At 39.8% G+C, this 13,673-nt stretch overlaps 1 protein-coding gene across 1 annotated transcript in view; it reads left to right on the top strand.

The window, feature by feature from the left end:
• The window catches only part of PNPLA8 (patatin like phospholipase domain containing 8), a 46,587-nt gene extending 45,019 nt beyond the window's left edge, over positions 1-1,568 (top strand). Inside the window, exon 10 of the mRNA XM_047095338.1 lies at positions 525-1,568. Coding sequence (XP_046951294.1) covers positions 525-799 — 275 coding nt within the window. The 3' untranslated portion in view covers positions 800-1,568. The remainder of the gene's footprint in view (positions 1-524) is intronic.
• Positions 1,569-13,673: the final 12,105 nt, after the last annotated feature.

A 13,673-nucleotide genomic window follows, 5' to 3' on the forward strand; every position in this document is an offset into this window, starting at 1 on the left:
AAGATGATACCCAAAATTAAAAACAAAAAGAGGGGCACCTGGGTGGCTCAGTCAGTTAAGCATCTGACTCTTCATATCGGCCCGGGTTATGATCTCAAGGTTTGTGAAATGGAGCCTCGCTTTTGACTCTGTGCTGAGAGTGTGGAGCCTGCTTGGGATTCTCTCTCTCCTCTCTCTCTGCCCCTCCCTCCCTCCCTCTCTCTCTCAACACAAAATAAATAAACATTAAAAACAAAACAAGTTGGAAAGGCATTTCAGCGGTGGCTAACAGTATGACCAAAAACAGCGACAAGAGCGTAAAGGAGCAAGTAGCAGAATTACAGGAGGAAGTATCTTGGGAGATGAATTTCCTTAGATTCATTATTATGGATTCCTTAAACCTACTTTTAATGGGCTGGAGTGATGAAATAAGTAAGGCTTTGTAATTTGCCTTAAAAGAAGATAATTTTAAATAAGGATAAAATTAGATCATTGCAGAGTAAGTCAATTTTCTCATCTACCCTGTTCTCTCTTTGTTTTAACAGAGGTCCATGTGATGCTTGATGGTCTGTTACCTCCTGACACCTATTTTAGATTTAATCCTGTAATGTGTGAAAACATACCTCTAGACGAAAGCCGAAATGAAAAGCTCAATCAGCTGCAGCTGGAAGGGTTGAAGTACATCGAAAGAAACGAAGAAAAAATGAAAAAACTTGCAAAAATACTAAGTCAAGAAAAAACAACTCTGCAGAAAATTAACGATTGGATAAAACTAAAAACTGACATGTATGAAGGCCTTCCATTTTTTTCAAAATTGTGAGAAGTGTGTGTGTGTCCATCTCCCTAAGTGAGGGCCTGTTCAGAAGATGCAGTGAATTCAGTAAGGAATTGGGGGCTTCGGCCCGAGTTTGCTTTGAGATGCCAGAGAATTCCTGAAGAAAGACGTGCTCGGACCAGCTTGTGCAGCACAGAGGGTGTGCTTGGTTACAGAATTCATATGGGATTCAGTTTTTATGATGTTCATAATTAACAGTGCTTTAGGAATCTTTCTGTGCTAGTTGGTTTTAGTAGATCTTGGTGTTATATTGTTTGATATTTGAAAATTTATTAATATATGTGCCAAGCAAGAGCTGTGACACCACTACACGTGATGTTTTTGCTTTAGTCACCATAATCATGTTGAATTTGTTTGATGACTGGTTTTCTGTTAGTGGAAAAGCCAATTTCTTAAATTTCCATCACTGATGTTTTGACCAGCTGCATTCTAGGATTCAAATGTTGCCTTTGACTGTAATGACATCAAAACAGGTGCAGAAACGTGGAATTTTCTCTATCAGAGGACTTTCACATTTGAAATATGAAAGAACCAGATACACAGTTCTATTCAAAATTTGTTTCTTTCAACACTGTTTGGCTCATAAAGAGAGGAGAAGTTCCAATCAACCACTTTTCCACCTGAAATTTAAAGATAGTGCTGGGTGTTAACTTTTCTAGCTCTAGCTTATCCATTCACTGTTATAAAATTAACTATTTGAATTTACTGAGAAAATATCCCTATCTTAACAAAAATAAACTATTGAAATAATGTATTGTTGAAAGGCTAATGTCATTTGTAAAGTTTTTATTGTTCGTAACGTAGCTTCTTCCCACCTTTTGTAAGCATTTGAATATACCTGTCCACAGTGTGCTTAAAAAATTATGTTTTGGGGCGCCTGGGTGGCGCAGTCGGTTAAGCGTCCGACTTCAGCCAGGTCACGATCTCGCGGTCCGGGAGTTCGAGCCCCGCGTCGGGCTCTGGGCTGATGGCTCAGAGCCTGGAGCCTGTTTCCGATTCTGTGTCTCCCTCTCTCTCTGCCCCTCCCCCGTTCATGCTCTGTCTCTCTCTGTCCCAAAAATAAGTAAAACGTTGAAAAAAAAAATTTTTAATTAAAAAAAAAATTATGTTTTGTTTTACCTGATTAACTCCTTTAACCATCGGATTTCACGGAGGTTGTAGGTGTATCGATCCGAATCATTGTTTATGCCAACCAAATTCATCTTTGCTTTGTTGTCTCTCCATCTGCCATGTAAAGCCTTCCATCATGTTTAGATGGAAACATGTTTAGATTGTCCAGAAAAATGAAAAAAGGTAAATGCCTTTTGCTTTGTGTACACATCAACTAAAGCTAAACCCCATTGCCTGGACATGGCTCTTGCTTCTTTGTAACGTGAATTCACAGAGGCAGTGAGGCATGGTTCAGAGTGCTGGGGGGAGCTGAGAGTCTGGATGTTAATCCCACCTCTGATGCAAAGTCCTGTTTGTGACCTGGAGGAGGGGGGACAGGCGCTCTGGGCTTCGGATATTTTACTGATCGAATGAGAAGAGCTGGCTCTAAGATGTTACGTCCTCTTTCACGGCAATCCAAATTCTGCAAATATACAAGCAAACCATGGGAAGAGATGTGAAAATGAGCTTTCAGTCTTAATGCTTGGTAGAATTACCTGCTCTTTTCAAAGCAGCAAAGAGGAAAAATCGTCGATTTTAGAAATGTAGTTAATTCTCCAGCACATCATATAAAAAACACAGAGAATAGAAGTGGTTTTGACGCCCGGGTCTCTCTGAGTGTCTCAACATTCTTATTTCTGTAATAAAAGGTATGCTGGCCATGTTTCAGTTCTGTTCTTGCTACAGATACTAATCTTTATTAAAAATAGTAGCTCAGGTAGAGCTGTCTCTAGAGGCAAATGGGCTGCGTGGGATTTCCCCTAGAGGCAGGAGAGAGCCCGGCCTGGGTTAACTTGACACTGTGAGCCTTCGCTCCTCCCACATCCCATTTTATCCAGGAGAAAGTAGATTCCCAAGGAATCTTCCTAGAGGGAAGGAAGTCACAAACAGTATACAGTCTGGGGGGACAGAGGGGAGGCTTATGACTTTGTTCTGGTGATAGAACAGATGGGCTTCCTCTGAGCTTCCCCGCCCCTGCCAGCAGCTGACCGCTCACCCTGTATGGAGCTGCTACTTACTGAAGCAGCAAGGATCCCGAAAGTTCGAAGCTCAAAACTTTACTTAATCTGCTATGTTCTAGCAATAATTCTTGTCACAGTTTTGAATATATCACAAGTGTCAGTGCTAGTAATGTGACTAAAATGATAGGTTTGTGAGATGCAGATTACACAGTTTTTAGACCCAGTGTAAGTAAGTATGAAAATACCAATGGTTTCTTTTCTTTCTTTTTTTTAAGTGAGCAGCAGGCAAAAGTTTATCAGCGTATGAGATCGGGAAGTTAAAATAGCATGAAAGCTCGCTTTACAGAGAGGGAGCATTCGAAAGGGCGCAAGGACTATAGGCAAGGGACTTGGCTTTCCAGGGTTTTGGTCTGCCCAAATACCAATGATCTCTAAAATGTAAAGTCGTCCTTTCAGACCACAAATAATTGCGTATTGCTATGCAACTGAAGCAACTCATAAGAAAAATGCAAACAATTGGGAGTCAGAAGGAGTCCCCAGAAATACTTTGTTTCTAATAAAACATTTCAAGCCCAGTAAAGTAATACTTAATGCAGTTGACCTATTCACACCTTCTCCTAAGGTCACTATTAATCAATGTGAAGACAGAGCATGTTAATGCAGCCCACCTCTTTTCCAGCTGAAGTTAACTCTCTGTCCTTGTTTTTGCTTCGCTGATTATTTCCCTCTTGAACACTACAAAATAGACAAGTGTCCTCTGGCCATAGCTTCTCTCTTACGCTACGTGGCACGGCACCTAAGTATGTCCCCATGTCCCTGTCCCTGTTTCTTGAGCTCTTTTCGCTCTCCAACAGGAGGCACACCCAGGTGTGCGGTGTACCAATTCTCAGTCATTCTTGTCCCCATTTGTCCTTGAAACTGGTTATCTGAGCAACTGTGTAATTCACCTGAGATAACCCTCATCTTATAATGAAGCCAGTGCTTTGCATTCTCCAAAAGCAAAGTGGATTTCTTTTCAGGAAAGAACAGAAGTAAAGAACACTCTTCGGAAAGATAAGCGCTTGCTACCAAGTAGGTTATGGATTCTTCACTATTTTTAAAGTAGGATAGGTTCTTTATGAGAGAAAATTCTTACAAAGAGATCATTGGCCTAGTTGGATTCCTTAAATCCTGTAATTCTGTGATAACTTATAAACAATAGGTAAGTTGCAAAAAAACAAGAAGTTAGGATATTACATTTTTTTTCCTATTTACTGCGTAAGATTTAACTGATGTCTTTAGCAAACCATTATGCTTCTTTTTTTTATATATGAAATTTATTGTCAAATTGGTTTCCATAAAACCATTATGCTTCTTGATAAACATGTATTTAAATCAGCTACTTTTTGTGCATGCCAATGGATATGTCTCATTTTGTGTTTTTAAAATATGTCACTGTTGTCCTTGCAAATGGATTTATCTTTTAAAATCTGATTGAAAAACCAAAATTTCTCCAGTGTCAATAATTTTACTACAACTGAGGTTGACAAAGTTCATTGTGGTTCTGTTTTTACTTTTAGGGAAATTCCATAGCCGTGGAAGTAGAGCAATATCAATGTGTTTTGTTAAGTATCTTAACATCTAGAGAGGCAATCTGAATATTTTTATGATTGCTGAGAGTTAATATTTAATTTTTTTAACATTTATTTATTATTGAGAGACAGAGACAGAGCATGAGCAGGGGAGGGGCTGAGACACGGGGAGATGGGGAGACACAGAATCCAAAGCAGGCTCCAGGCTCTGAGCTTGTCAGCACAGAGCCCGACGTGGGGCTTGAACTCACAAACCGCAAGATCATGACCTGAGCCCAAGTCGGACACTTAACCGACTGAGCCACCCAGGAACCCCGACTAATATTTAATATTTAGCACTTACATGCCAGGCATTATACTGAAAACGCTGTGTCCATCATCTCATTAGGCCTCATTCTATCCCTGTGAAGGAGGTACTATTATTATTCTTATTTTCCAGCAAAGGAAACCAAGGCGGTTAGAAAGTTAAATAATAGTGAAATGAAGAAAATCATGAATATTGTAAAGTTTTTTTTATCTCTCCCAGTTAGCCAAGTTCAGAAGCTCATTATTCATGGTACAAATGTTTTTCGACTGTCATCTTTATGCCAGAATGGACTTCACCCTTTCCATCACCCATATTTGAAGATCAATGCCTCTTTCTCTTTTCCCCCCTAAAGTTTTATTTATTTAAGTAATCTCCACACCCTATATGGGGCTTGAAGTCGTGACCCCAAGATGAAGAATCGCACGCTCCTCCGACGGAACTAACCAGGTGCCCCAACTCCCACTTCAACGTGAAGTGTCTTTTTTTCCCATTATTTTTTTACAGTGTATTGAAGTAGAATTTTCATACCAAAAAGCCACCCTTTGTAACTATACAATTCAGTCACTTTTAGCACATTTATATAGTTACATAACCATCACCATAATCCAATCTTAGAGCAATTCCGTTAGCCCTCAAAAGTTCCCTCATGCGCGTTTGTAGTCATTCCCGGCTCCTGTCCCCAGCCCCAGACAACCACTGATCTTTCTGTCAGCACAGATTTACCATTTCTGGATATTTCATGTACATATCATCATACGGTATGTAATCTCTTGCATCTGGCTTCTTTCCTTAGCATGCTTTTGAGATTCATCCACGTTGTGGCATGTGTCCGTGGTTGACTTCTTTTTATTGTTGTGTGGTATTCTATTGTATGGATATACCACATTCGTTTATCCATTCAAAGTTGATGACCATTTGAGTTGTCTTCAGTGTTTACCTATGAGGAGTGATGCTGCTGTGAAATTCGCGTACAAGCCTCCTTGAGGACCTATGTTGTCATTTTTCTTGAATAGATATCTGGAAGTTAATTGTTGCAGTTGTGTGGTAAGTGTATGTGTAACTTTTCAGGAAACAGCTGTGCAGTTTTCCAAAGTGTCTATACCATTTTACGTCCCTGTCAGCAGTGTGTGTGTTCCAGTCTGCACATCTTTATCAGACATGGGTAATGTTTGTCATTTTGATGATAGCCATGCAAGGGCACATGTAATGGCATTTTATTGTGGTTTTAATTTGTGGCCTTCCAATGACTATTGATGTTGAGCATCTTTTCAGGTGCCTATTAGCTATTTGTGTATCTTCTTTGGTTAAAATGTTCAAATGTTTTGCCCATTTCCCAGTTGATTTATCTGACTTCCTTTTGAGTTGTAAGAGTTCTTTATATTCTGGATACAAGTCTCCTGCCAGATACATGATCTGCAGCTCTATTCTCCTAGTCTGTGGCTTGTCTTTTCACTTTCTCAATGGTGTCTTTGAAAGCAAGCATACGAGTTTTTAATTTTGATGAGCGTCAATTTATCATTTTGCCAATTTGAGTTAATTTTGTTTATGATATGAATAATGGTCAAAGTGTGTGTGTGTGTGTGTGTGTGTGTGTGTGTGTGTATAGGGATATCCAGTTGCCCCGACATCATTTGTTGAAAAAAATATCCTCTCGCCATTGAATTGCATCTGTACTTCTGTCAAAAATCTGTTGTCTTTAAATTTGTGAGTCTCTTTCTGGACCCTACTCTGTCCCATTGGCCTGTATGGTATTCCTGTATCAGTAACTCACTGTCCTTGTTACTATAGCTATATAAGAAGTTTTGAAAGCAATGTATAATTCTTCCAACTTGTTCTTTTTAAAAATTATTATAGCGCTTGTTGTTCCTTTGTTTCCATATATATTTTAGATACATGCACACACGCACACACACATACACACACACAACTGCTAGAATGTGATAGGGATTGCATTGAATGTATAGGTAATGTTGAGAGAACTGACATTTTAACAACATTGCATCTCAGTAGTATCTGTCTTTCAAAGCATGCAATGAATATGGACTATCTCTCCATTTATTTGGATATTTAAAAAATTTGAGCTCAGCCATGTTTTGTAGTTTGCAGCGTACAACTCTTGCCCTCCTTTTGGAAAATTTATTTCTAAGTATTTTATTCATTTTGATATCATTGTGAACAGAATGTCTTTTTAATTGCATTTTGTAATTGATGCTGGCCTGTAGAAATACATACATATGGTGATCGCACCTCTGGTGATGGCGTGATTTTCCAGTTTGTGAATTACCAACCTAGTAATGTCACAGTAGCCTGGCCCATGAAGTCCGGGCAGGGTGTTACAGATCGTGAAAAATCATCCCAGTATTCTCATAGTGGTCTTACTGGTAACGCATGACTGTGATAGTTCTGGGTTATTTTTATCTTTGGGCAGTGAACACATATTTTAAAGTGTTTGGTATTCATTGTGCAACAGCATGTGTATGTATTAAATATCACATTTACATTACTGCATTACTTTGGCATAAAGGGATTTAAATCTCTTGGAATTTTATTCATTTAGAAAAAGTCAGATCCTGGATTCTGGGTCACATGATATTTTATTGTTGCAGGCACTGAGTAATTCACCAGCTACGGAGTCACATTTTAGCATTCTATGTTATTCTTATCTAAGATGTTTTGAATTTATATCTGATTAAATGTGTTAATTGGATTAGAGTTCAGTCTCAATCAGTAAAAATATGAATTACAGGCTAATTTAGAGAACAGCATGTTAGGTGCTCCATCCATTTATTTGTTAGGTTACGAATTTAGGAATTAGAGTGCCTGTTCTCTTTGTTTTCATGTGTTCATTGTGGATTCCTACACCAAATTCATAATGAACGAATGAAACAAAACATTTTGACATAGGCTGAGCAATTGTGAGCCATTGAGTGTAGAGTTCCTGAATTCTACAAATTTGAACAGGAGTCCATGATGAATTTAAAATATGGCACAAAATAATAAACACAAAAGCTCATCTCATGCCTTGTGAATTTATGAAAATACACACTTTCTTATTTTTTCTTTACCAGTTAACAGGGCAACAGATAAGACATGCTTCTAACAGTAGAAAATTGCCATTTGCCTTATTTTTTTAGTTTTATTTTTAATGTCTTTAATGTTTATCTTTAAGAGAGAGAGAGAGTGTGAGTGGGAGAGGGAGACACAAGATCCGAACTGTCAGCACAGAACCTGATGCGGGGCTTGAACTCACGGACCATGAGATCATGGCTTGAGCCGAAGTCGGATGCTTCACCGACTGAGCCACCCAGGTGCCACTTTTTAGGTTTTTCTGTGAGGCTGTCGTAATTGACCTTTGTTCCTTCGGGTGTATGTTATTCTGACAAATTCTTGCTCCTTTAAATGCATGAACTCCCAGTTTGTTACCTTTATGCCTCACAGCTGTAACATTTGAGTGCTTGCCGTGTACCCGGAATGGAGCTAAGCAAGCTACACGTGTTAGCACCTTTAATCCTCACAGAAAGCCTGTGAGGTGCGTATTATCATCATCCCTTCCTTGGTAAGAAAAAGTTGCACAACATACCACAGGCAGGACATGGGAAAGCTAAGAGGAATCCATTTTCTAAAATTTTTTTAATGTTTATTTATTTTTGAGCGAGAGGAAGAGAGTGCGAGCAAGGGAGGTGCAGAGAGAGAGGGAGACACAGAATCCGAAGCGGGCTCCAGACTCCAAGCTGTCAGCACAGAGCCCGACGTGGGGCTCAAACTCACCACGAGATCGTGACCTGAGCTGAAGTCAGATGCTTTTTCTTTTTTAATATGAAAGTTATTGTCAAATTGGTCTCCATACAACACCCCCGTGGTCATCCCAACAGGTGCCTTCCTCAATGCCCATCAGATGCTTAACCAACTGAGCCACCCAGGTGCCCCAGGAATCCATTTTCTTAACCACAACTTTTTCTAACCCTCTTTCCTAGAATGTCCTTTCCTGAAAAGTTGCAAAGTGACTTCATACCTCTGTTTGCTAAACTGAATCTCCCCTCTTGGGTTTAGTCAGTGAGGGAGTGTAATTCCAACATCAGATCGGGTCAATAGTGCTTACACCCTTGTCTACCACACTGGGTCTCTACTAGGCGTGGTGTTACCCACATCCCCGAAAATCTAGGGGAGTAGGGAGTGATTGTCTGGGGGAACTAGCAGCATTTAGTACTCGGGGAGTCGGATATGGTTACTGTTCTACTACAGACCGGGCGGAGGAGAGCCCTTCGTTGTGAAGAATTCCCCCACCCCAAAAACCGACACTGCTCCCTTTCAGAAAGTATGAGCTGCTTATCCACAAAACGCAAGTAACGAATTTCTTCCACAAGAAATTGAGGGTATACTTAGACCCAGAGTTAGGGTGCACCCACCGTGTGCAAAATTCCATTCCCGTTTCATCCCAATAGGAATTCTTGCTGCATTCATTGCTTCTTGTTCTTTTTTTTTTTTTTTTTTTAATGCCAAGTTGAAAAACAACTGAGCTGTTCACTTCATCTCACTTTTTTTTTTGGACCACATCTATGGCAATTGCTCTTTTCATGACTAGGAAATAGGAAGGAGGGAGATCACATTAAAAAACAGTTTGTTCTGTTCCTGGCAGGAGCTATCTACCCTCCAAAAAAGATTCACAGAGTACAGATGTCCCTGGACTGAACTGTTTGCATGCGCTGGTCCAAGGGTTTGATAAATGTGTCTGTCTCAGAAGTCACACTGATTGCCTTGTTCATTATAACCTTTATTCAGACCGATGCATGTGGTTTGAAATTCATCACATTCCACAGGTAGGAACTATTAGTTTCTGTAATTGGTTAAAATATTGACCGAAACGTTGACTTACCTTCATGATAAGACTCTTTTAACTTGATGCAGATTCATTCCTCGCCTCTAGACCATATATAGTTGAGATATAATTTAAAGATTTCAGTCTGATTAATATGAACAGGTTACATGTTCCAAAATGATTGGAGGTTCTGGTAATAGCTGTGGCTAACATTTATCGCCATTTAACCTTGTGAGGTAGGTGCTAGCATTATCTCTGCTTTATACTAGCATGAGATGATGATGACGGTGAGTAAGGGCTTCTCTTTCCTGAGCGCTGCTGAGGCTCTATGTCCTTCGCCAAAGAAAAACAAATAACCTTCTCATTATCAATGGGAAATTAAAGATCACAGTGTGAACACGAATGACACCACTCTGTTAAAAATTATACACCTAAAATAAATACTGTAATATCCTTTCACATACTTTAATCTAAGGTTTATCACATGTAAATGCCAGATTGGTATTGTTTAGACAATTTTCAAGGATCAACCCAAGATAAATGTACTCTTTTAATTTTTTTTTAACGTTTTATTTTTTTTTTTTTTAATTTTTGAGACAGAGAGAGACAGAGTATGAACAGGGGAGGGGCAGAGAGAGAGGGAGACACAGAATCTGAAATGGGCTCCAGGCTCTGAGCTGTCAGCACAGAGCCCGATGCGGGGCTCGAACTCACGGACCATGAGATCATGACCTGAGCCGAAGTCAGATGCTTAACCGACTGAGCCACCCAGGCGCCCCTAAATGTACTCTTTTATAGAACAAAATAGTCTAACAATTACTAGTTGGAAACACTCTCTTATAGCATATCCCTCTACTGGCGGTGTTTGTAAACAAACAAAGTGATTAACAGCAATCCAAAAGTCCATCCAGTTATCTGAGAAAGGAAAGCTATGTCATCTTATATTAATCACATTACGTTGTATTCCAAGCATACCTTGCTCCAACATAGTATTTAATGTACATTTGAATTAAATTACCTCTGCAAATAATGTAGAAAGAAGTGTGACAGCAATTGAAAATAACCCATACCTGCACCAAACAGAACAGAATATTAAAAAGAAAAAAACCAAAAAGTCACCAAATACGCTATGTTCTATATTCAACACAGTCCTTGGGATTCACTCTATAGGAATCTTGCAAAAGAAAGTGCCTTATCATTCTTGTTATGTTTCGTACAATTGGACCACACTGTTAAAAACAAATGTTCTGGGGTAACAAACATTAGGCATTGTGCTTTTGTGTTTGTGGTAACATACATCAACCATCTAAGAGATTTTTTAAAGACTCAGATTGAAAAGGCTCTTGTAACTCAACCTCTCTCTCTGCCTTTCAAATTTGTTCTTAAAACACTCAAATTTTCAAAATAATACTAGAACTAAGAACCATTTCAAAATCACATGGGGTGTGTGTGTGTGTGTGTGTGTGTCTCAATCCTTAAAGCCACATTCTTTGTAAATCACAGGTGCTGTTATTTTGCTAATTTTGAATGCACCCTTGGTATCAGGATACAAATAATCCATACATATCTAAACATGCCCTTAGGCATCCACTTCCCATGTTGAATTACGTGAAACGTATCCAGTCTGATCCTCAGAAACTGTAGAGGCATTGGATTTTAGGCCATGTTTGCTGAGTGTATATAGTGAAAATATCTGTTTATATATGCATACAGAAGAAGGAAACATGCACTTCAAAGGTTTTGATGAAGTTTAGAGAGCAGAGAATTTTGTGATACGGGCTTATACCATTTTTACGTGGTGAACCTGATCTTCAGACGCAGTGTCCTGAATGTGGGCAATAGTGTGTGGAAAAATACTGCCACGCCCAACTCAACAAGCGTGATCTACCCACTCAACTCCACATCTCTTTAGGGTGATTTTCACAACCAGAGTCACTCTTTTAAAAACAAGCGTCTTGTAGGCACTGCAGTCATCTGCAAATATCTGTGAGCCACAATTGCGATTTTAAAACCCGTAAATGAAACTATCATACGTGCTTCTGTTTGAAGCACGAAAGAGAAAGGAAGGAACATTCTCACGGGGTCCCATAATTGAAGTAACGTAACTTTCTTTCTTTTTAACTAATTACATTATGTATTCCCAACTCAGCTTATCATACGCTTCTCTTGCGAATACCTCATGGTTTCCGGCCCCCTGCTCGATACATTAGAGGTCCTTAATATTTTTCTTAAATGAGGCTAACCTGACTGATCTCCCTGAAACCATTATGGGGAGGTGGGGGAAAGGCAACTGCTTTCAAAAGTACTGTCTGAAACCCTTGACCTTTGAAATCTGAACACGGGGCCGTTCCCTGTCTGGTAGGTAGGCTCTTGGCGGGTACCATTTTCCTCAGGGTGAGTGGGACCCTTTACAGATCATAGAAATGATCTGTCATACAGATGACAAAGCCTGGCATTTCCTGTCGCCTGGTGCCTGGGGTAAACGCTGCTGCATCGCTCTGTGTGCCTCTCATCTTGACAGGGGCTCAAATACAGCCCTTCTGGGCACAGAAGACAGGTTTCTTTTGTTTGAAACGTGAGCTTTTATCTACCTCTATCTCACCAGTATCTGCTCATTCTAAAACCATGTTCCTGTTCATCCTAGCTGCTCCCCTCGCTTGGGGTCTCAGTCTTTTTTTTTTTTTTTTTTTTTTTTTTTTGCAGATGGAGTCTTTTTATTGGGCCGTCTACATCCTTGAAGATGCACCTTGTTTTAGTAAATTTATGGGTGGAGAGCTCTGTGTCTTCAATGGACAGTAACTATAGTCACACATCCGTATACATTTATTCGTGGTTGCAGACAGCATTTCTAGCCTTTCCCAAACACTTGCAAATATACTTCTTCTTTTTATTCTAACGACCATCTTGTGGGTTTGGCCGGGCCAGCACGTGTACCCCACAAGGAATATATGAAAAGCACATCACCAGCAAATCCAAAGGCTTGCGTGACCTCACCCTGTTCAATATGATGGCTTGAGCCAGTGGCCTCCCAGTCCAGGACTCTTTCCACCGCTTCGCCAATAATAGCTGGGGGGGTGGAGTGAGGGGGGGGGGATGGGATGCAATTAATAGGTTTTGGTCGTGGTAGTGACTTGTATTCTTGCCCGGTATCGCGCAAGAGCTGTGTTTCTGTGACATTTGCTTTTATTTTTCTAAAAGGGGAAGGCTTCATCGTCTAAATGACATTTATTAAGGGCCCTTTTGTATCATTGCCTTTAACTCTTAATGCCGTTTCGGTACATTGAGAAACTTGTCCTAAAAGATCTGGATGTGAAAGATCTGGATGTCAGAAAAATAAGACAGGGGGTGATAGCCTACGTGCTTTGGAAGTACACAAACGGTGTTGTGTTGTCCAGTTGTCTGTCTAGTCTCCCCACAGTCCCCTGTCATAGCCCGCGGGAGGTGATAGGTTTTGTGTTAAGATGAAGGTCTTTGTTGTGGTTCCAAGTGAGACTTGAGCCAAGTTCCTTCACCTCCCCGACAGTTTCCTCACCCGAAAAGTGCCGTGTTGTGAGCAGGAAGAATAATAGAAGTCAAAGTGCCTGGAATATAGTCGGCACTCAATCGGTAATTGCTATTATTTTTGTGTTCTGGGAAATTAAGGTACTGAGGGAAAGCACATTCAGTTAATATTATTTTTCCCGGAAATACATTAGTTCCAACATCTAAGTGTGTGTTTCTCAAACACAATATCTTAGCCCGAAGTTGCGCAACAGTCTTCCCCTCCAAACCTTGTAAGGATCATAGAATCATTTGACAGGGCAGGGCGTCTTTTTAGTTTTCTGCATTATCTTTTATTATTGTTAAATCGTACTACTGTTGCATTGCTAAACACATTAATGCTATTATACTTAGTATTGTACTTTGGGATAAAAATCGAGGATACAAATGCTCTTGTTGCACGTGAATTATTACATCTCTGTTATTTGCTTCCAAATGGTTTTAAAACAATTTCCTGAAATTGGTTTTAAAATAACACAACCACAACAACAAAAAAATAAAATAAAACAGAATA

Source organism: Lynx rufus, unplaced genomic scaffold (assembly GCF_022079265.1).
Source record: "Lynx rufus isolate CCGP_SWC_20201006 ecotype Redwood Valley unplaced genomic scaffold, mLynRuf1.p SCAF_4, whole genome shotgun sequence".
Classification (NCBI taxonomy): Eukaryota; Metazoa; Chordata; class Mammalia; order Carnivora; family Felidae; genus Lynx; species Lynx rufus.